Genomic DNA, 24440 nt, shown 5'->3' on the forward strand with positions numbered 1-24440 from the left:
TAAGATTTCAACGTAACCGTGAGCTACAGCCTGGCTGGCTCAACTCAACAAAGCCCCTTTGCTAAGGGCAGAAGCCCTTCTGTACTTCTGCCTGATGTCCATCAAGTTAATTTGCTCAAACAGAGATTTCGCATTCAAGTATATTTTCATGCAGATTGAAGCACCAGCTCATACTTGCAATTAAAAGCAAAAGCTGATTAAATCAATGCCTAATTTATGCAGCAAAATGTTGTCTGAGCCTGCTTAAAGCGCAATCAAATCAAATTTATTTACACTCAACTTTCTCAATTGTCTTAGATGATTATATATAAAGCTTATGTATTTAGTATATTTATATATTTTGATATAAAATGAAATTAGCATTTTGTACTCACAGTCATTGTGATCCTTGGCGTTGACAGTGAGCACTGTGCTCTGCAAATCGGCATTCTCATCGATTTCAGTCTCGTACAGAAATCTATCGAAATATGGCGGCGAATCGTTTTTGTCGGCAATACCAATGCGTACAAATTTTGTAACTGCAAATGAAAATAGAAATAAAATGGAGACAAATTAGAAATGGCAAACCGAAAAGCGACAAATGCTTAAAGAGATCCATATACAGATATATATGCATTTATATTGATTGGACTGTGTTAAGTCAACGAAGTGCCTATAAGCCGCATTAATTATGGCCAAAATTTATCGATTGACAAATTGTGCGCGTGCCTCGGCGTCAACCGAAAGTCGTAAATTGCTCGGTTTATGCACGAAACGTGGCATGCATTAAATTGCGACACGCATCTCGCCCAAAAACTGAGCAAATGAGCATAATTAAATTGTCGAATGAGTTGACTGTGCGTTGAGAGCGTCAACGAATTAATATTAAAACCGCCAACAGCTCTCGGGAATGTCACTTGGAGCCGCAGTTTACTCTGTGTGTGCGGTGTGTGTGTGTGTATGTGGGTGGAGAAACATTTCGCTCAAAGCGTAAAACTTTTCCAGTTTGCACCGGCATCCCAAAAAGATCTGTATGCAACCACAAAAAAAAAAAAAAAAAAAAAAATTATTGGACTTTTTTTGTTAAATACTACCAGTTTTAGTCTCAGAGACCATTGTATATCTTATATAGGGTATATTGGTTTTGAGAAGATGTTTGTAACTAAAAGGCAGTAGATCTCTTTTAAATAGGTGTATTCATAATCAGGATGATAGGTAGAATTGATCTAGCTAAATTAGTTTGCGTGTCTGTCCATCTGTCCGTATAGACGTCTTCAATCCATCACTCTGTTTATCCATATGAGCTTTTGCTCTTATTAGAGACTTGAAATATTCAACAGCTATTCTAGTATGCCTTATGCAGTAATGATTTTTTCGATAGCTTAATCAACGTTACTGTCGATAAAAATCGATAAATTAACTTTTGGCTAGTTAGGCATTACATGAGTATCGTATGAGCTAAAAAGTTCGGAATTACGCCGAAAATGCATACAAAGATTTTGGAGTTATTGGATTACGTATCCTTCCTACCTCTTATATAATTTTAAGCACATTTCAAATATTAGAGACTTGTGCTTTGGCAACAACACTCGCGTTTACGGTATCATTGAGTTGTGTAGCCCCGGGGAAAGCACTTTAACTTCCTCAACTTCTTGTTTTTGCTTATTTGCTGCTAATTTCTTGTTTAACCAAGTTGTTGAACAGTTTTTTTTTTTGCGGGCTCAAGCCCAAAAGAGCGTTAATGAGTTTCCATTTTCCATCCCCATTTCAAGAAAGACCCACTTCAAGCTCCTTTTATAAAGTTTTTTTTTTTTTTTAGTTTGCACATAGTTTGTTTAGGCAAATTTATATAAGATATTAGATTTGGTTTTCCCTTGGGTTTTCCGAACACTTCAAAGGAATCGGCTTTCGTTTGCTCTGATATGCTGAGGGATTTCATTTCGTTGCGGCCAAACTTTGAACTAGCTGCAAATTTTTACTTTGATTTAATTTAATTTTTTCAAATTCAAACTCCAATTGAATAAGTGATAGCTCTATTTTCCATTTTTGTAATAAATTTACCAAGAGTTGGTTTATTTCTTCTGTCATTTAAATGAAAATATATTTCGAATGCATTTAAATTTGAGGTGTTGCATTAAGTTATACCTGAACATAATTGGTTTACTGTGGCTCTAGCTACGGAAAGCTCTGGCAAACTGATTTTTTAAAGTGCACTCTTAACATCAGCGCAAGGCAAGCCAAGGCAAGGCAAGGCAAGTTTTGGCATCAAAGGCTGCTCTGGCACGTTGGCTGCTAGAAAAGTTTATGCTTCTGGTAAAATTTTCATACATGCGGAAGCAATAATCTGCTTTTCCTGTTAGAATTTTATAGCAACTGCAAATTGCATGTTCGTGTTTGTGTGCGTCTGTGTGTAAACACAAAAGGTTCGAGCTCTGAAAAACTTGTATAAATATAAATAAATAATACAAAATATATACATTTTCCAAAAATAAATGCTTTAAATGGATGGTAAACTGTAAGAGGGAGAGAGAGAGAGAGAGATAGAGATTGAAAGTGTGTGTGTGTGAGAGAAAGAGAGAGAGAGACGGCACATACACTCACACTTGGACACACGTCATAAAGTTGGTAGGAAAATTAATATTGCCAGCAGGCAGTCGCTCGTTGCGTATACGTAATATTGAAAGGACGACAGTTGGTTCCTTTTGGCAGGCGTGCAGAGCAGAGAAGAGCAGAGCAGTGTGCACAGAATGCATAAGACGAAGAGTTTTATTAAACGCATTTCCTCCCGCCACAAAATGCATTTTAATCTCTGACATAACATTTTCAGGGCACAGCGAATACAACGAGTTCGAATGTCTATTGAAAGCATTTGCAAAAGGTCGAAGTTGAAGAGCTCTCAATGGAACTTATTTTATTTGGGTTGATTTCTATAGAGGCCGTTTAATTTTATATATAAATAATACATTTTTATGCATTCAGTATATTTATTTATTTTTTATGTGTTGGTGTTAAGTGAAATGCAAAGTTTTTAGCATGTTGTGAACAACATTTCGCATCACTTAGCAAATAGAAATTGTTGGTTCAAAGTTCAATATTTTGTTATGTATAACTTGACGACTCGAACATTTATTTATATGAGTAAAAATTGAACAGACTTTGCATTTTTAAGCTATATTTATTTTAGTTATTGAAGCATAAACAGGATTATATATTTAATGCATTCTTAATGTAGTTGCGCAATTCTGGAGTAAAATTCTAACATTTCATTTATTTGTTCTATTTGGTTGCTTTTTATTTTCATAAATATTTGAAAACATGAAAAATATTTCAAATAAAAGCGAAAAATAATTGTAATAATTTTTCTGAGAAGTTGTGCGCACTTTTAAGTCCTCTATTTTTCATTTAGTTAACTAAATTAAAAGTAATCAGGTCGTAAAATGTTTCGCTTCTTTCTCAGTTGATTTTTTTTTTTTTTTTTTTTTTTTTTTGCTTTGTTTTATGTGGTATAACAAACGAAATCTAATTTGGACTTAGCTTAGCCTTATTTGGTTTGGGAGCGGGCAGTCGGAGGCACGTAATGCTCGCCAACCGGAAAGCGAAGGAAAATGAGAAATGAGCAAAAGTAAATACACACGCAGGCGAACCAACTGAACTCAACTCTTTTTGGAGGCAACAGCTCAAGCGTCCAGCTTGTGTAAATAGGGTGAAAATAATAATCATGAAAAAAACAAAAAAGCAGCAGAGGCGAAACACCAAGGCGAGAGAGAAAGATGGCGAGAGAGTGGAAGAGCAAGATAGAGCAGCGGTAATAGCAGCAGGTACGCAAGTATGTGTAGCTACAATATACTAAATAAATACAACAGCTATAAGCAGGCACACACACACGCATGCTCAAACACACAGCCATACACTCAGACACACACACCCACTACACTCACGCTGAGCAAACACGGCAGCACTTGAAATTGAATTTTCGTTTTTCCCCTTTTTTCGGACAGGCGTGCTTGCCGCTATCTTGACTTAATTTCTGGCAATCGACGGTAAAAAATAAACCAAGAACAAATATAACAAAGGGAAAGACCTTCACAGACTTAAGGAAGGATAGTCAATATTAAATACCCTTTGAAAATAGATCATTTGAAAATACTTTAAATATTGTACAAGTTTTTATTAAGATTATTCCTATTGAAAATATGCATATGTTAATTTAAAACTCTTTTAGATGTACTTGGCTTCTGTATTAGTATAAAATTAAATTAGTTCCTCTTTAGTATGCCATTTGCATTTGCTTGGAAATTCATGTTGATCAATAATTTATAATTAATATTAAAAGTATGAATATCGTTTGCTTCAAATTTTTTATTAATTTATAATTAAAAGCATTTATTAAATAAATATTATAATATATTTATTATTGATATTTAAGCTTTAGAGCTTCTTGCTAAGTAAAATATATTCATTATGAAGTAAATTTAAAATAAATGTTTATTTAATTTTTTTTTTTTTTTTTTTTTTTTTTTTTTTTTTTTTTATAAATGTTTTTTATATGAGTAGATATGCTAACTAGAAATATATGGCTGATTAGAAATGAATAATAATCTGAGAAATCTGAGTAAAGTTAAGTTAAAATACCATCTCAGATATAAATATTATCATAAAGACTCAAAAATCATTTTTTATACACATATAAATTTTCAATATTTATTATTTAATATTTAATTTCAGATGACCATGAACAAATTTGACAATATCTATTAAATGCTTCATGGCCATAAATTTATTGATATTGCCCCAAATGTCCTACAGATGTGAATTGCTGTGCGAAACTCGATGTTAGCAATAGAGACCACAAAATGTGGATTATTCGAACAAATTTCATCATAAAGTTGAATTATTACCTAACAGAACTACAGGCAGCAAAACGAATGGACATGGTCAGATCTCTTCTCTCCCTCTGCACTCGGCATGACTTAGCTTAAAGGCCTCCGCCAAAGAGTATACAAACAGTCATTTGCTGGCTGCATATTAAAGTGGCTCTTTTGTTGGTGTTAAATTGAGCAACAAAGTGAGCAGAGATTGGCAGGGAAAGGGACTCATTTTCAACTATTAACGTGCAGCCGAGAGACAGGTGCCACAGCAGCGAGTCAACTATTTATGGTCGCACAACTGGCACAGCAAGTGCCACGCCCAGCGACGTCCGCAGCATATGTCAGACGTCAGTCTATGAATAGCTGCCAACAGCAACGGTAGCTTCTGTAAATATCAACACACACACACACACAAAGAAAGAGAGAGAGAGAGAGAGCGAGAGAGAGAGAGAGAGAGAGAGAGAGAGAACGAGAAAGACATTTCATCATTTTGTTAGCTGCTTTTCAACACAGTAGTTTTTTTCTTTCATAATTTCGTATATATATAATACATATAAAACGGTGCTGCTAAAGTGGCGTCAAATATCAGAGAAAGAGAAGTAGTTTACACAGTCGGAAGTTTGGGGAGTTATTTTTTCACTTTTTTTTTTTATTTATTTTTTGTTAACCCAAAGGCAACAAACCGCATCACATTTTAAGTGACAGCAGGTTTGGGACTAAACAAAATATGAGGGAAGGGTGCTCGGTAGAGTGGAGGGGCAAGTGCTGCTGAATTTGCTAGTTGACTGGTTATTTTTGGGGTTTTTGATGTTCCTGATGATGGGGATGATGTTGGAGATGATGATGTTGATGTGCAGTCATGCAGCGTCAGTCAAAAGGAAAAGTTCAACATCATAATGTGGCAGAAGGGGAGTAGAGCTAATGTAGCTATAAATAAATTTAATCCTGTTGAGTAAATATAAAATTAAAGTTTTGTATATACTTTGATAGGTACGTTAATATATTTGACAATTATTTAATGTAGAAATAATTTTTTTTTTAATGGGAAGCACAATTTAATTTGATGCACTCATTGTATTAGAAAAAGAAATTGGAGTGAAATTAAAAAATTAAGGATTTAAAATAATTTTCAGTTTTATTTAATATTTAAATATTACTTAAATTGATTTATGTCAGAAAATGTTATAAAATAAAATGATATACTTGTGCAATTTTATCAATTGTAAGATTATTCAATAGTTTATCATATATATAAATATATATATATATATTTTTTTCTAAAATTAGGGATTTTTTTTTTTTCATAAATTTATTAGCTGTGGAAATACTATTAACTTCAATAGTATCTCTATGGCTTCATCACTTTATAGAATCAATTTTCTCTCAAAGCGAGAATAAATGCATGAAATTTGTGTAAATTAATTTATGCAACTTAATCAGTCATAAGATAAATGACAAATCATAATCATATGACAAAAAACTTTTCTATAGCTTCAACAGCTGCTGCGATATGATTAATAAAAAAAAAAAAAAATGAAAATACTTTATATAAGAACAATATAAAATTTACATTTAATCTGAATATGCCTGCCAGCATTACGTCTGTAACCGGCTACTCCTCATGCACTCATTACTTGTTTGGCTTTAATCACCAATTAGACCCTTGCGAAATGTGCTCAGGAATTTATTAAGCCGTATTGCATGATTTATGTGCACACACAGAACACAGAGCGCACACGTACACAGGCAGAGTCCGCCCACACACACACTCGCACTCACACACCTACTCGATTACGGATTTCTGGATTTTGCGAATCAGCAGCAAAGCCACAAAGTGGAAAAAGCTTGCAACACGAAGAGAAACCTTAATTTACGCACAAAGTAAAAACACAATTGAATCCATTTAATAAACTCGTTGAACCCCAATGAAATCCGAAAAGCGCCCTTGGGCCGCTGGCAGCTCATTAACTTTGTAGGCATCGAGCATGGCAAAGTCTGAGTTTGAGGAAAACGCCTGACCAAAAAACAGAAAAAAAAAAAAAAATATTTCAATTAGGCAGCGAATCCAAGCGCATCGAGAGACCCGCGAATATGCTTTATATATGTATATATGTTATTTTAATTGAAATTTGTATTCATTAGACATCAACAGGCACGTCGTGAGCTGCTAATGCCCGGAAGTAATTCACCTGCACTTCAACCCGACAGCTGCAGCTCGAGCTACAAATTTATAATTAAACTTGCCGCGGCGGATGCTCTGTAATCATCAAATGCTGGTCAGTTTTTTATTTTATTTTATTTTATTTTTTTTTTTATTTTTGCTTTTATATTTTATTTTGCTTAGCGGCTGACTTGACTAATTAAAAAGTATGTAAACATCAAATAGGGAACAAGCTGAAAGGGAAGTTTGACAGCGACTGTTGTGAGACAGGATACCCTGTTGCTGATAGATGACAAGCTCATGGCCTTTAAGTTTGCTATAATTATGAATTTACGCTGAAGTAAAACTGAAGCCCAGATAATTAAATAGAATGGATAAAGATGTTGAAAATATCTATGTAATTATGCAGGCGGAATGTGCCATAAATAGAAATATGAATATTTAAAATTTCCTAACATTACTGCAAATGATATACATACATATGATATACATACATATGTATATACTCTGTTCTGTTCTGTTGTTTTCGTTTCGCCTCTCTATTAACGAACATCAGGAGAGATTCGATTGATGATCGCATAATGAGACTCAATCATTGAGCAAATGCTTAAAACCTCTATACAAACGATCCTCCCATTCACATACACATACAAATCATTCAACACACGTACGCTGTTGATGTGATTGGCGAGCATAGCCTTCGCATACATACCAATACCTAAACAAAAGACCTGTGTTTCATTTAACTCAACCAAACGATGGAGGTAGGAGAAGAAAAGCCAGAGTGAAAAAACGAATATTTCTGCACGATCAAAAACGAACTCGTTGAAGAACCAAGAGAGTCTGAGTGAAGGACATGTATATGAAGACATCAAGAAATGCTCAGCTGTTATTTTTAAAGAAATAAAAACAAACATATGGTAAGCTCTTATAACTGTGATATGTTTACATACCTATTTACTATTTTAAATATTAAGTCCTAGCAACCAAGGAAGCAACAAATGGCTTCTACTTCTCTTTGATATCGTAATATGACTGTATACAATATATATTTACACATATACATATATATAAAGTGATTTCCATTTTATTATGTAGTGCATAGTGCTCATCCATTGACTCTTACACATATGTAAAATAATAAACAAATGGCTTCAGCAATTTGCCAATTAATAGAAGTTTATACATAATATATAATATATCTCATTGTCAAATCAACCAAAGAATAAAAAATGTCTTTGAACCAAAATCCTGCTGCATAATCCCTGTTTTTATCACAATCAAATCAGTTGCAAACAGACTAAAAAAAAAAAAAAAGAATGTAATATTTATGAAAATATTATCTACTGCGTGCAGCATGTTTCTTGTTCGCCATTAACTGATTTCAGGGTATACAAATGAGAAACGCGAACGCCATGACAAGCGAGTAAACAAAACGCGCCAAAGACAAAAGGCAAAAAAACACAAAAACAAGGCAAGAAAAAAATAAAATAAAAAACAAAAGCTGAAAATATAAATGAAATCCAACCAGAAGCCAAGATGGCGCACGCTACATTTTTATAAAAGATACAGCGAGGGGGGAGCATGGCGATAGGGGCAGCTCCTGATGAGTTGACAAATATTTTGTCAGCCATAATGAGTTGGCATTCGCATTGGCCGTGCTGCCGCTGCGAGGCTCTCGTTTGGCATTTGTAGCCGCATGTCGCATGTCGAATGCCGCATGTCGCACGACGCGATCCGCTGTTCATTAACAACAAAACAAAAGTGAAGGACAGCTGAGGCATTGGACTAGGGGCACACAGCCTGGTCATTCGACAGCATGTTAATTACGACCTGTGTCCGCTGAGGGTCAGCCGCAATTAAAAACTTTTGCGCCCGCCGAATTCGCGGCCCAGCAACTTTTTAATGCATAACGACACGCTCTCACATAAATTACCCCGCGAAGCGACAAAGCAAATCAACAGATATAGAAATCCAAAAGTCATGCGGATATGATTTTGGATAAAGCAATTAATTCAGCTAAAAACTAATTAAAAGTAACACAATCACGTCACTTGCTGTTGGCCTCAGGCGAAATTAGCTACATTTATTGCAAACCCTTTGACTTTTAAATAGATCAACATTTTATGGTTGCCCATGTCAAAGTGTTTGCCTTTGGCATTGACATATCACGCATACGCTGCGTCTGCCACAAAAGCCACCCAATTAACCCATTCACCTCGTTGCCGCCTCAGCCCACGCGCTCTGATTTTGCTTTGCCTGCTTTCCCTATTACATATTAGTCTAATACTATTTATAAAAGTCACGCACACAGCCGCAAATAAATGAAAATGAAATACAAAAGCCAATGCAAATACAGACTCTCTCTCCATATTTGCTCGCAACTCTTTTCTATTGGGCTGGCAAACAATATTTATGTGTAGCTGGTGGGCTTAACTATGATATACCCTGTGTTTAGCTGTAATGTTAATCATTTATAAGCCAGTGCCTAGCTTTAAGTTAGTTTTCATTTTATATTAACTTTAACTTCTAACTAAATTTCTTAATAATTTTCATATATTTTTGTATATGTGCACGAATGTTGACTTAATCTATTGCATGCATCAATTGCTCACTTTTCAATTTATTAAAAATATTTTAAATTTGGGATATAAATGTAGACGAAGGCAATCAATAGCTAATTATAAATGCGTATACATTCGATTTGGTCATATTTTATTGCAGTGCATCTATTATACATTATGACTTCTGTACCAAAAGCTTATTCATAATTCATAAATGTATTTTTCTGCCTTTTAGAATAATCCCCATCAGTTATTATTTACTTGTGCTAGCATATTTTATCCAGCCTTGAAGCACTTAAAACATCATTTCGTGGGATTTTAATCAATGGAATATTTTTCTGTTCAATTAAGCAAATGCTGATTATTTATGCGTTGTTTTATTTTTAATTTTTTTCTCATCTTTATTTAAATATTTAAATCGGCAAAGTACAAAATACGTTATGTCTGATATATGAATTACGAATTCTGATCTAAAAAAAAAAAAAAAAACATTGCTGGATTATTAAAATGAAGCATTGTGAAAGAATAATTCAGTATTTAGTTAATTAATACAAAATGTATATATATGTATTTCTGAATAGTGTATGAATTCATAGCACTTATTAGCCTTCTGCCTTCTTCAAGCAAAAGGCTTTATCTTCCATTTTAATATTCTGCCATTAAACCTTTTATTCTCTCATCATTTCATTCCTCTGCTGTGCTTGCTCATCCAACACATATTCCCCATTAGAGTGAGCTGTTATCGCACAGTACAGGAAAAGAATTGTCATAAAACTAAATCCGAAATACATGTGTAAACACAATGTGGAGATTATCATAAACTTGGCTAATTTATTACACAATGTTTGTCGCTTTATGCATGGGCATGGTCGTGGGCGCAACGTTAACCGCCTTGAGGATTAAAATTTTTACGCTGACAACGAAAGTAATAAAAAAAAAAGAAGTTTTCTATGAGTTTGTGTGTGTGCGCGTGTTTGGTTTACTGTTATTTATTTATTTGTTTTTGTGTCACAAAACTAATTAGTAAATTAAAAGCATTTAGAAAATGTTTGTATTTTATTTGCCTGCCGCAAACACACACTCACACAAAGTCAGCTTTTATGCAAATAGAATTTGATTGTGGCGCAAAGACAGCCTCCAACTAGTCCATTGCTATGATATTTGATCTATTACTTTATGCAACAAATCCATGTTCAAGTTTTTATAATGTTCCCTCTTAATATTCATAACACAAAATGCATATGATTGACGTAAAAAATAATATACATATACTACTAATAATAATTATGTTCAATAAAAAAAAAAATATTAAAATAAAATAAATAAATAAAATAATATATTAAATAAAAAAGAAAAAATGAATTATATCTTAAATAATTTATTATAAGTGTAGTATAAAAAGTTACGTAAAGCATTTTGGCTTTAGAGAAGTTTTTACTAGTGCACTAAATAAAAAATTTATTTGCTGCTGTTGATCCATAAATCTGTATAGAAGATTGATTTATATAATTTATTTATTTATTTATTTTTTTTTAACAAATTAAATAGATGGAGATATTTAATTTGTATTTTCATAAAAAAAAAAAATAAAAAATAAAAAAACTGGCATTTGATTGAATGTATAATTAAAAAATAATTTAAAAAATTTTATCTCAATAAAGCAGAGTGCCTAATGAGTCACACGGAATCAAAGCAAGTATCTTATAGTCGTCCGATTATCCTGTATATTTTTAGCTGATTCTAGAGTATATATAGCCTAATTCCAATTCCATAATTGCCACAGTTTCTCAAATAACAGTGCCCATATTTTAATAGCTCTTTATAATGGGTAAATGCTCCGAGTCTCCAATGCTATGCAATCATGTAAAACAGACAAACACTCAGACGGGCATTACCCTCAACCCATACAACTCGTTCACTCCACGAACGACCAGTAAAAAGTGCTCCAAAGCCATAAATTTGTAATGTGAGCCGCTTTAGCCGCTTAAAACAAAAACTCAATGATAATTTGTCACTGAAATTACAGCTACGGCTACAGCCCTTGCCTCAGCGCCAAATGCCTAAGAAACTGATTACACTCATCAACTAGAGCCGGCATCTCCTCGTCTTCTCAAAGTTTGCGGTAGGCCCTAATCTAAATGCATCCATTAAAATGTTTAAAAAGCCCAGCCCAGACTCGAGCAGGCACTTGCGAAAATATTAATGCATATATAAAAAGCCTGGCATAAGCACAAGGGTATCATTAGTTTGTCATATTCGCAGGCAGCACACACACACACCTGCTCACACACACAGACTTCTTCACACATAAATGATTTCTTTAAATAACACATCATGAAATTTTAATAGACAGCAGTTGCTTGCAGCTGTATGTAATCATAAACACGCAGCGAGTTACTTAGCTTGATTTGCTACATACACACCTTGACACACACATGCACACAAATTGCTTTACACACTTACCTAAATAGGTGCTATTTGTCAAAACCCAAAAGATTTTTAATGGATCGACCATAACTACGCAGGCAAACGGGCAATAGCAAAGAAGACTTCAAGTTGTTGTTGCTGCTGCTGCTGTTGTTGTTGCTGCTGTTGCTGTTGCTGTTGCTATGATTATTGCACTTGCTGCACGCCTGCAACACCTTGATAAACAGCAAATCGCTCCTCCTTGCTAGTCAACAGTTGTTTACTGTCAAGCTTTGTATAACTGCTAGCAATTAATTTGTTGCTGCTGTTGCTGCCGTTGCTGTTGCTGTTGTTGTGGGTATTGTTGCTGTTGCTATGGTGCGAGGCTTTGCAATTTTGCTTTGTTGCTGTTGCTGTGAATGACTAAATGATAAACGCGACTTTGCCTTCTCAGTTGCTGCTGTTGATCCACCTGCTGCTGTTCCTGCTGCTGCTGCTGCTGCTGCTGCTGCTGCTGCTCCTGCTGCTCTTGGTTGGCTTGCCTTTCCGTTTGTTGATTCGCACTATATTTAATGAGCAAAGCGCGAATACTGCAATTGCGGTCGCTGTTGCTGTTGCTGCTGTTGTTGTTGTTGGTGCCGCTGCTGCTGTAGTGGTCGTTGCTCTTGCCTTTGAGGTATTTTTGCAATTTGCGTTGTGCACTTTTATGGCGTTTACATAAATCGAAAATTTGCGCATTTTTCATAGTACTAAGCGTTAATTTGTTTTAAATTGCATTGCTCAAATTCACATTTTAATTAACTGCGAATGGCGATGGGTGTTATAATTGAAGTGTTTCGCATATTCGCAATTGTTGCTTTTACTTATTCTAGCTGTGCACTGCAATTAAATGTTTGCGGTTTATTTACAATCGTAGTTTATATGTCAACGACAAGCAACAATGTCGCAGCCATTCGCCACTCAAACGAAACCACCCAATCCAACCGCCCAACCACTGAACCACCCAACCGACAAACCCTTGAAAGAGTAACATCATTATGGTTCTGCTCTTCATTATCTCAAGCTATTAAAAACTTATGACATTGTCATAAACTTTTAACCAGTTTGTGCATTTTGCTCTCCCCCTCTCTCTATCCACCCGTCGCACTCTTTCTGTTTGAATTTGTTGTGCAGAAAGAAAATTTTTGTTGTCATTTTCATTTTTGGGTTTTCAATTGCGTTTTATGACATCAAATAAGTTGAAGCTAATATTTACTAATGGATGCTGTGTAATTATTTTTAAATTATATCTCTGACCCATATGTGAATTGGAAAAGGGGAAAACTTTTGATGGGGCATAAAAGTAGGCAATACATTATGAGTTATCAATGAGCGAGTGTAGTTTGGCAGACTTTGTATACATATGTAGTTAGAGGCCATAAACTTGAATAATAAAAGGGATAACTATAAATACTAGAGCGAAAAATTTCAGACATTAAAAATTGACAGAAAGGAAGAGTGATAGATAGAGAGAGAACTAGCGCACAATACGTTAGATTATGAGACAGAATGAGACGAATGGTCGATAAAGCGGAATTATTACTAATAAGTTTTATTGACTTGAAATCGAGGGAAAGATTGTCGTAAATAAAATTGAGAGCATCGGAAAGAGAGGCAGAGATAATAAAGACGTAGATTGACTGAGAGAAAGAGAAGCATCAGAGATTCGGCCGTGGAACAAAGAGGCAAAGTAGAGAGCAGATGAGAGTAAGCGGAGAGAATGAAAGTGTGAGAAAAGCACTTAAAAGAATTTATAGACTTGTCAAAGAGAGAGGGAAAATAAAAATAGCGATTAGAGAAAATTAAAGAGAAACGGGAATAATCTGAGGGACAGAGAGTTAGTCGGATAAACAGAAGGAAGAAGAAGATAAAAGTTCGGATTGAGGCACAGACTAGCCAAAGAGAAAAAGAGAGAGAGAGTGAAGGAGACAAATGGAGCGCGCGAAAGAGAGAGAAAACAAGTGAGGGAGAGAGAGAGAGAGAGCAAGAGAGAGACACAGAGAGAAAGAAAAAAGATGATATTGATACAGATTATTGCAGCCTGAAATTTGTTAAGCAGACTTGCTTAGAGAAAGTGGAGGAGTATATAATAGTGAGCTGGAGATTAAAATTAATTATAATACTGAGCGGAAGACTGTTTGGGGCAGCTATCTAAAAAACATTTAAGATATTTGCTAATATTCATTGCCATATTTATAAAACAACAGAAGAGAGAGAGAGAGAGAGAGAGAGAGAGAGAGAGAGAGAAAGAGAGAGAACTTGAGAATGGCAGAGTGTGAAAGTAAGATAAATAGCATTTAGTAACAAACAAAATAGAGAAACAAATATTAGGAAAAATATGAAATAAACAATATTGATTGAAGTATATAGAGATAAATATTGTCCATAAATTTGTCCTATTTTATCTAAATTATTTAAATCTCAGTAGACAACAAAATAAATTTTTGGAAACATTTGCAAAGCTTTTTATCCTCAGATAAATGGAGAGTAAGATGAGGCTTATGGGCATTCACATGCTCACATCCCGGGCAACTGTGTCACATTAGGACTAAACAATCCAAATAGTTGTCAAGGTTCGGTCAGAGAAGAATTTCGTTTGGCCTGGGGCAAGGTGTTTGCATTGCCAGAGTTTGCAATTACTCGTGCCGGTTGGAGGGATGCCTCGAAGCCGTCTTGCTCACAAATTCTCAATCGCACTTCAAACACACACACACACACACGCATACCGTCGCATGCTCGGGTTGGCTGTAACAACAGTTTATGGCCATTAGCGAACTTGGGGCCAAACAAAAGGCGCCAATTAACGCAGCTAAGGCTTAAGCAAATGGGCCCCAGGGCTAAGAGCGAACAAGTACTAAGGAAAACGCTACACGGTCTATCCTTTGCCTCAAAGCCTTGACCTTTATCTGCAGGCGATTGAAAGGGATAGAGAGAGAGAGAGAGAGAGAGAGCAATAGAGAAAGAGAGAGAGAGAGAGAGAGGTTGGCAACAGCTGCTGCTGTCTGTAAATATTTAATTGTTTATGCCATCGCCAAAGCGTGCTTCAGCCATTTGGCTCGCTTTTGAGGCACTTTTAATGGACAGCCAACACACGCAGAAAGTGAGAAAGAGAAAAAAGTGTGAGAGAGAGAGAGAGAGAGAGAGAGCTCGCGAAAGCGCTGGCTTAGCATGGCTAAGCTAAGCTCCATGGGGCGGAGGCCAGGCGATTAAAGCTAACGCAAAGTAATTAGTAACTCAATTGCTTTTCAGCTACAGCGCGTGGTGGTGGAGTGGTGCTGCATACAAATGGCTTCCGTTATTGGTGGTTTTGCTTGGGTCCCGTTGGGTGGACGCCAGCTTGCCAGAGCCGGCCGGAGCTTCATAAATTATGCATAGCTAAATGGTAAACGTAATTGTGCGAAAAAAGCAAGCATTTTGGTCAAATCAATTGGCAATATGACAGCCAAGCGACGCGCAATGATTATAAAAGGCGAACTGAATAAAAAAAAAAAAAAAAAAAAAAAAAAAACGAAATAGAAAGCGAAAAAATTGAACCGAAACGCATTGCAATTGAGGTCAACAATATTAGCGTCAATTTTTAGCTGGCTTAAGCACAGCTGCGCTCCCATTTCGGGCTTATGCAAATTGATGCCCATCAGCGTGGCATTTCGCCCATCGGGGTCAGCTTAAAGATTTTCAAGTCATGTCTTCGTTGTCCAGAAAGTTGGACTTGTTCATTTTTTAGGCACAGCTCGATGAATGGAAGCCGAACATAAAAGACTCGCTCACCAGGCGGCACCTCCGATGCTGCACAAATTTTGAAATTGCACGCTTCCGTCCACGGCCACGCCCACGTCCACGCTTACGCCATTGCAAGAGTCCAGAACTCTTGCTTTGGCGAGCCCTTGCGCTAGTTTTTTGGCCGGAAATACAAAAGCATAAACTTTCCGGCCAGCCAGCAAACCGCAACGACAGCGTCAAAAAAAAAAAAAAAAAAAAAAAAAAAAAATGAAATAAAAAATAAAGTAGAAAATCACAAAATATGGCGGAAGTTTAATGGACAGAAACTTGCTAGCTGATCCCGCTAACAGAAATAAAGAAGAAGAAAAAAACACAGAGAAAGCCTGAAAAGAAAAGAAGCGAAAGCAAAGGAAATACGCCAAGTAAATTAGTCGAGAGCCTGTCGCTCGCTGAAAAGAGCAAATGCAATATTTCGAATGGAAGTGGAATATTATTCAACTTCACTGATTTCCTACAGCGAAATATTAATTACAACTTTGGCCCAGCAGCAGCAGCAGTAGTGAATGGCAATGCATTGGCCAAGGCCACAGCTAGAGACAAAGTAAGTTTTCTGTTTACTTTAAATCACGAGCAGAACATTCTTTTTGGTTTGGCCTGCCCAACTTTTGTGGCTTACATTCTGTTTGTATGTGTGTGTGGGTGTGGCTGGTTCTAAGGCCAAAAGCGCAATTTACGTTTATGGCAATGAAGGTCAGCGTAAAAGCCGCACAAATGGACGAAAGGTTTATTGTAGTTGTATAAATTATAATAATAATAAAATGAAACAACTCAGAGCAAGTGGAAGAAACGAGCTACTGAGAAGATGAAAGGGCTTGGCTAACAGCATAGCTCGAAGGCAAGGGGGATTTCTTACAATTAAATAAGAATTTAGTTGGGCTTAGGTAAATAACTAAAAAGACATAATAAATTTTAAGTAAAAGAGAAATAAATTAAAATATATCAAAAAAATAAATAAAAAATAAAGAATAAATAAGTAAATAATATAAATAATAAAATAAATAAACAAAGAATAATAAAATAAATATATTAATTAATTACTAAATAACTAAATAAAACTGTACATGAATATCCAAATGTCCTCTTGTATATCCAACACCAAGAATACTCTATTTTGTTCTAGACAAAATGAGATTTGCCTTGTTTTGTAGGTTTGAAAGAAGAAACCTGCTGTATATTCCATAGATATTTGGTAGTGCAAACGGCCACAAAATAAGAGAAATAAAATTTATAAACAAAGATATATAGACATACGTTCTATAAAGGCTAAAGAGGATATATGAATATGAAAGTTGGCTTAGAAAATGCCTGCAGAGAAATGAAAAAAAATATCTAGATGAAAATGAATGAGTAAAAACTATATAATCGGCTGTAAAGAAAATTAATTTAAAGGCAAATTTCCCAGATGTAAACTATTTAAGCTGTGCGAAAACTCACAAGTAAAAAAAAAGGAGGAAAAAAAATTTCAAAGAACTTTAGAACTTTATTGATTGTCTCATTATGTGGCTTCTCTTAAATGTCAGTCAACAACAATTATAAGATTTTAAAGTAAACCAAATACTAGTTTACCAGATGGGAAAGAAAAACCAAATCACTTTAACAGCCTTGCGAGAAAACTTGGAAAAGAAAATACTAAACAAATAGCAGATTTTATGCGTAAACAATCTGTAAGCGGCTTTAAACGACAAAGTTGTACAAAGAGCGAGCCAGGTCCAACGAGCACTCGTTGCCAGAGTTCTTTGCTTTCTTGTTTGTTTGTTTGCTTTGTTGTTGCTGTTGTTGTTGTTGCTGTCGGCGTTGTCGTTGTTGAGCAAATGACAAAAGTTGCTGGCTTTGTTTTTCGTACGGTTGACGTGCAATTCGAATGCGTTAACAGCTCAGAGAAGTGACCTACATACCAATGGCAGCAGCAACAACAACAACAACAACAACTACTACTACAACAGCAATAACGAGATGCGTTAGCTTTGAATATGCCAAAGAGTTCAGCAAAAATGTTAGCTAAAAGCCGCTTGAACATATGTTCCTCATGTTGAAGCTAAAACAAAGTTATTTTTGCCGTTGCGGATTTTTGCCAAAGCAATTAGACATAAGTGATAAGAGGCGCTCAAGTGGCTGCAGCGCGGCACGTTTGCAAAATGAAGTTAAAGCTTAGCTGGAAATTGCATTAAGTGCGTTTAACAATTCAATAAGCGCCATGACATCGCTGACGTGGCTGCCGTGCAGCACGTGCCACAGGCAACAGCGGCCAACTTGTAAATTGTCCGCCAACTTTGGCTAAACAACAAACTAATCAATCGCTCCGCCCCGCCCCGCAACAACTACGCACCAACTTGCAGAGAATTCAATTTAATTATTTTGCCGAAATACTAGAAAGCCAACTTCTCAAGCCGCCGGCCAATTCAAGTTGAAGACCAGTTAACAAACAATGCTGCTGCTGCTGTTCCTGTTGCTGCTGCTGCTGTTGCTGCTGCTGCTGCTGTAGCTGTTGCTGCTGTTGCTGCTGCTGCTGTTGCTGTTGCTGTTGCTGAACTTATGTCGTCTTGCATTAATTTTTGCTGCAGGCTGCAAACACAGGTAGATAGCAGCAGTTGTTGAAAAGTCTATCTCAGCTCTTCAGATAACAGCAACAGCAACCACAACAACAACAACAGCCACAACAACAAAACGCAACAGCTTAAAAGATTTGACGGAAGAAGCAAATGCAAATTTTGTTTGCGTAGTTAAGAAGTTGTTTTTTTTTTTTTTTTTTCTTTTTTGGTTTCTCAAAGTGAAATTTTGCTCAGAAATATTTATGCTCAAGCAGTTGCATAAAACAAATGGCATAAAAAGTATATGAAGAAGATTAGTAATGAGATTTGTTGTTGAAAAACTTTTTTGAAGTTTGGTTGAGGTATTGCTGCGAAAGTTAGGCTAAAACCAAATAAGAGACTTTAAGGTGCATTCCGAAATAAACGAGACTGAGCTAAAATAGAAACAACAAACTTGCTCAGATAAATTCGAGTTAATTCATTCAAAATTGCAACTCTCCGATGTGAAAGTTTTGCGAAAGAGTGTCTGAGGTCACTGACCCGAACATGTTTCAGAATGTCGGCACAAGCATTTTGGACGCAACATGTTTTCCTTTTACGACCAAATGCAATTTTCCGTATAGATAGCAGCCACAGGGCGCCATATAGGGCGAGCACGTTGAGTGATTGATGTTTAAAGTGCAGTCAGATCAGGGACAAGAGCGGATCGATCAGAGGCTCCATAATCATGTGATAGGTGCCAACTTTATTGTCTTTATTTAATATTTTTATGTGATGTAATAAACCATGTATAGGTTTAGTAAATATTCCTACTATATATATTTAATTATTTTTTTTTTACTTTATTTATTTTCTTTTATTTTATTTTATTTATTTATTTTTATTTTTTTTTTTTGTCAATTATAATAATTATTAAATTTTCACAATTTTAATAACTGTAGCTTTATATTTATGATATTATTTTTTTACGAATTAAACTTTGTATTAATTTTATTGCAAATATTTTATTTTCGAAAATGTATAAAATTAATTCAAAAATTTGTATAAATATTTTCGCTACAGATTAACTGCTATAGCATTATACTAAACGTAAATAATTACATTTACGCAACTAGCAAAGCTACATACATTGATACAGTTGCTGATATATTTAGCTGGAATTCGATTTAATGGCAAACCGCAGCATTAGGTCTTCAATTTCCATGAATTGAATATTTACAACTTAAATTGAAAATTAAATGCCCATCAAAGAGATTCGAACCATATGATTCTTAACTGAAATAAATAAAATGATACGGAAGTCAAACTTTTAACTAGCAGTTGCCATATCAACTCTGATAAAATCGCATTACTTTGGCTGAATACGAAGCTGAAGTTGCCACGCCTCCTCCCCATCCCTCCCACATCCACAACTACTATAAAATACATAAGAAATGAAAATGGAAGGAACGTAAACGTAAAATAATATAATGGAATGCTTTGACAAAGTGAAACAAACCGGAAGGAGGCAGCGAAATTGTCGCCATTCGTCAAACACTTCAGAAAAGATCAGGCAGGCGACCGAATAACTAACCACAAGTGCTCAGCACACACACACACACGTACACAGAGACAGAGAGAGGAATGTGGTAACACACACACAGAGAGAGAGAGAAGGGGGGGACTCGGCTTTGACTGTCCCGTTTTGTTGTCACTCAGTGTCTGTTGCGCGTGTCTTGCTTTCGATTTGGATTTTTGTACTATTTGCTGAAGGTCCTTATGCAACGTGTCGAGTCGACATGTCCTTGTTGCTGTCGCCTATTCCACTCGTCGTTGTTGCTGTTGTAGTTGTAGTTGCTGCTGTTTTTGCTGCTTGCCATTTGGAGTATTTATCGTGCTTTTATTTTGCTAGGCCATACGAAAATAAATTCAAATGATTTATTTACGAGCATTTGATTTATTTGATTTTCAGCGTTTACTGCTTTTTTTTCTTTCGTTTAGCCACGCCTCTTTTCATTTGTCACCCTCTCTATCTCTATGTGTGTGTGTGTAAGTCGCGTTCAATATGCCTCGAAATTTATTTGATTTGCGTTGATTGTATCTTTTTTTTTTATCTATCGCAACGCTCAATAAAAGTCGCCATATTTTTTACTTTTTGCCGCTCTTCGTACAGTTGGTTGAATTTGAAAAATGCATTCTGAATGGCAGCTGCCGGGCATTTAAACAAATAAGCACAAAACGGAGAAACGCGATTCGCGCAACTCAAAATATGAATTTTCCAACATTTAAAAGCACAACTGCCAGCAAAAACAAAACAAATGCCCCAAGGAGTCGACTGCATAAATATTTCAATATATTTAAGTTGATTAGAAAACAAAATAATAAAAACAACAGAGGCCCAGAGCAAACCGAACAACAATTTCCACAACGCCAAGTAAATACATATTTTATAAGCAGTCAAGAAAAAGAATTATTGCTGCAAAGCAAAGTGTCCATCAGCTGCTGCCCACACACCAACGTCTAGTCGGAGCTGGACAAGAAGAAGAAGAAGAAAGACAGAATAGAACACACATAAACGAAAATTGAAGAATATTTAAGGAACGGCTAGAGTGGTCTGGGAGAGAAGGGAAAAAAAAAAAGATTTTTCTGTCATAGCCCAACTGAGTGAGCATCTATCTTTATGTGACACTCAATGGAGGAGAGCGTTTTCTATCAGAGCACAGTTTTGATATATCTAAATAGCTGAATATAGCGTATTCAGTATATAAAAAAAAAATGCTAAGTTATGCAATTTCACAGCCCAAGTATAGGGTTTTCTATGCTAGGACATATTTGTAAGATTACGATAATTGATCGACAGACAATTTATTAGCTTACGGAAACTCGGGACAGAAATCATATAATTAACAGTTGAAATTTATTTGGAAAAAATTTTTAAAAAATTACTTCAACGGCAATTCATGTGCTACAGCTGCGCAGTCAGCTCCTCACAAGTGTTACCGAGAAGAGCTCGAAAATCATCAATTATTTTCTTTGGCAATTGGCTTGGTAGCTCCTCATTTTGTAAGAGCTCTAAGCTCTAAGCTGTATGGACTGAGATGCCAAAGGCTGCTGTATTGAGTCAAGTCTAATGGAAAGGGAACTCAAGCTGCAGTCACTGTTAGTCAATCCGTGACGGGCATATAAATGCTCTACCAAAATTCACTTATCAGCATATACATTGCTTTATATATGTGATACTGAGAACAATATTCAGCACATGATAGCACATCATTAAGAGGTCATAATTGCATATATAGTTTATTTATTTAGACTTACGCCTAAATAGTTAGTGAGCTGCCTAGGTACTGCAGTTATTGGGTATTAGAAGCAGATGACTCAGACACCGACTTCCATTTTGAGAGCCACCTTAACTGAGTCGTGGTTTAAAGTCTTTTAAATATCGCCTTTAACGCTATCGTTTCATAACTCTAGCTTACCCAGCTATGCATTCTGTATCTGTAATCTTTCTTACTCGTTAAAATTATGTTTAATTAATTTCTGCTTAGCTTAAGTTGCCTAGTAAAGTGATTACACTTTTTGATTATGATTTTTTTATGTGCTGCTCACAAATATTTCTTCAAATACAAAATGTAAACTGAAAATATTTTTAATTACGCCACAAGTTTTTAATCATACATCACCAATATTTTTGAGACTTGAAAACTCATCAAAGTTAAAGTTGTCTGCTATCACAGCCAACTTGTGTACATATCGACATAAATTTTGAAATATTCCCCGCAGGTCTAGACATGCAATAAAACGGACTACCTCAAGGCATTTCATGGATACTTTTGAAGGGTCAATAGCGAAATTCACCAGAAAAAGCATCAATTTCCCAGCCATTATTATTGGCTTTGTTTGGCTGTTTGTTGATTCAGCGCCGAAGCGTCTGAAGGACTTCAACGGACACACCTAAAGTAAAAATGAAATAAATTATTGCAATCTCTTTGGGCACAGCGCAAACAGAAATCAAAGAAAATGTATCGAAGGCGAGTGAGTGAGTGAAAGAGACAGAGAGAGTGAGAGAGAGAGAGAGAATAACTTTATTTTGTTATTATTTATCTAATGACTGCGCCATTGGGCATACAAATATGTATATATCTCGACTGGCGCACGCCCCGACATCAGCTCCGTCGAGCCTAAGCCTCTGTCTGTTGCCTTCAAGTGTTTATGATATTTTGATTTTATTTCATTTCAGCAAAGTGCGAAGTGCGAAAAGGGCAAAAGTTTTTGCACGGATACGACAACAACTCGCACTACTATTTATATGAGATGCCATTTTGTCATACATGAGACACACGCACTAGTTTAGCCTCCGTCCCGCCGTAATGTCATGGCCTTAACATGCTCCCATTTGGCTTGAGCTGGCGTAATAAAAACGCCTCGACTGCCATTTTTGGGCGCAAAACTTTTCTCTTATTAAGATTAAAAATGAGCGAAACGCAGCTTGGCCTCTGCTGTGGCAGCAGGAGGAGTAGAAGGAGGAGGAGGAGCAGCAGCAGCAGCAGCCCGCAGCGCTGTAGACATTTTTGGCGGCCTGCTGATAAGCACAGCCAGCACACATACACACACACACACACACACACACACACACACACACACACACACAAGCACACACACACCAGCTAAGTGACATGCGAAGTCGTATTCAAGTGGGTGTCACGCATAAATTTCATAAATATAAGCGTCATTATTTCTGTTCGCCATTTTGCGGCCAGCATCGCGACTTAGCGCCGCAGTCTTTCACTTCGCTCTCCAGCTCTGCCCCCTAAAGCATGCAGTAGTGCGAGGCTTTAGTCACGTGCCAAACTTTTGCCATCACACACACACACACAGGCGCAAATGGAATGCCACGCTCAATCTCATCTAAATGGCGCAATTGTGTTTCGCACACATGAAATTACGCTTTGAGTACGAAAGCTGCAGAAAGCTGGCTGCGTGCCAATAAGCCGAGACACAGCAACCCTCATAGATACCAAAAGAAGAAAATAACATGGCCATAGTTTCTATATAAGAAATGCTCAATTATCAATATAAATCTATAAATAGGCATAGGCTTTGTACGATTGCTTCTGCAAGAATAGAAATGCGTAGGCGTAGACTAAATCGTAGATAATTTAATAGTTAAGATTGTCTGCCAAGACTCTAATATCACTATTTACTATTTGAATGATTCATATAAATTATTGTACTTATATAAGTGAATATATTATATACAGTCGAGTCTCGATAGTTCGTACTTCGCTAAATTGAAAATTGCGAGAAATAAAAAAAAAAATCTATCTCCTTGAATGACATTTGTTCTTAATAATTCTCGATAATTTTAATTCCTGTGTTAATAAAAAAAAAATAATAATAATAATAAATAAAAAAAATAAAATAAATAAAATAAAAAAATAAATAAATAAAATAAAAAATAAAAATAAAAATAAAACAAAATAATTATTTGGGATTAATAAATTTATTCCTAGACTTATCTAGACTTGCTTTAATTCATTGAAATTTAGAGAAGTGGCAAAGGTTATATAAAATACTATTTTAAATTTCGCAAAAAAAAAAACAAAAAAAAAAAATTAAATATATTAAATATATAAATAAATCTATTCATTGCTAGAGTTTTAGTGATTCCTATAAATAAATGTGGCATGCTAAGAAGCGTAGCCCTGGTCTCTATTAAGTACATCCTCTTTCTTTGTTTTGACTTGTCAATTTACCTAGCTTACATCAAAATATCTCCAAAGATTAAACATAAATCATAGCTGATATAAATAAATATATATATATATATATATACGCTCACAAATATTTAGGCTACACTCGCTAGCAGAATAGATAGCGCGCAGGCGGAACGTAATCCTTTAGCGTCACGGAGCAAAGTTGATTGCCCCCTGATGGGGCGCAGTGGCGCTGTCATGGGCACGGCCGCTGACAAAGTGACATCAATCAATGTGCGTTTGGCACGCCCCGCAGAGCAGCGCCAGCACCGCCCATCAAGTGTTATCAGCACTCGAGCGTTGAGTGTAACGGCATTTGCCAGCATGCGAGCTGCTCGTTAGGTTGACGAAGTCTTTGGCTCTGCCGTTGTTTAGTGCAC

At 35.9% G+C, this 24440-nt stretch overlaps 1 protein-coding gene across 2 annotated transcripts in view; it reads right to left on the reverse strand.

Annotated features, from left to right (window-relative positions):
* CadN2 (Cadherin-N2) overlaps window positions 1-24440 on the reverse strand; it is a 189240-nt gene that overhangs the window by 41157 nt on the left and 123643 nt on the right. The window contains exons 1-2 of one of the 2 annotated variants that reach the window (XM_089465750.1): window positions 12036-12349; window positions 375-518 (exon numbers count right to left, since the gene is read on the reverse strand). In XM_089465750.1, the coding sequence (XP_089321876.1) occupies window positions 375-518; window positions 12036-12087 (196 nt within the window). In that variant the 5' untranslated portion in view covers window positions 12088-12349. Of the gene's footprint in view, window positions 1-374; window positions 519-12035; window positions 12350-24440 lie in introns of those variants that run through there. The other variant, XM_089465749.1, reaches the window with a different exon arrangement.

The sequence above is a fragment of the Drosophila arizonae genome, chromosome 3 (assembly GCF_054131065.1).
Source record: "Drosophila arizonae isolate 15081-1271.41 chromosome 3, UAZ_ARI_1.0, whole genome shotgun sequence".
NCBI classification, from domain to species: Eukaryota; Metazoa; Arthropoda; class Insecta; order Diptera; family Drosophilidae; genus Drosophila; species Drosophila arizonae.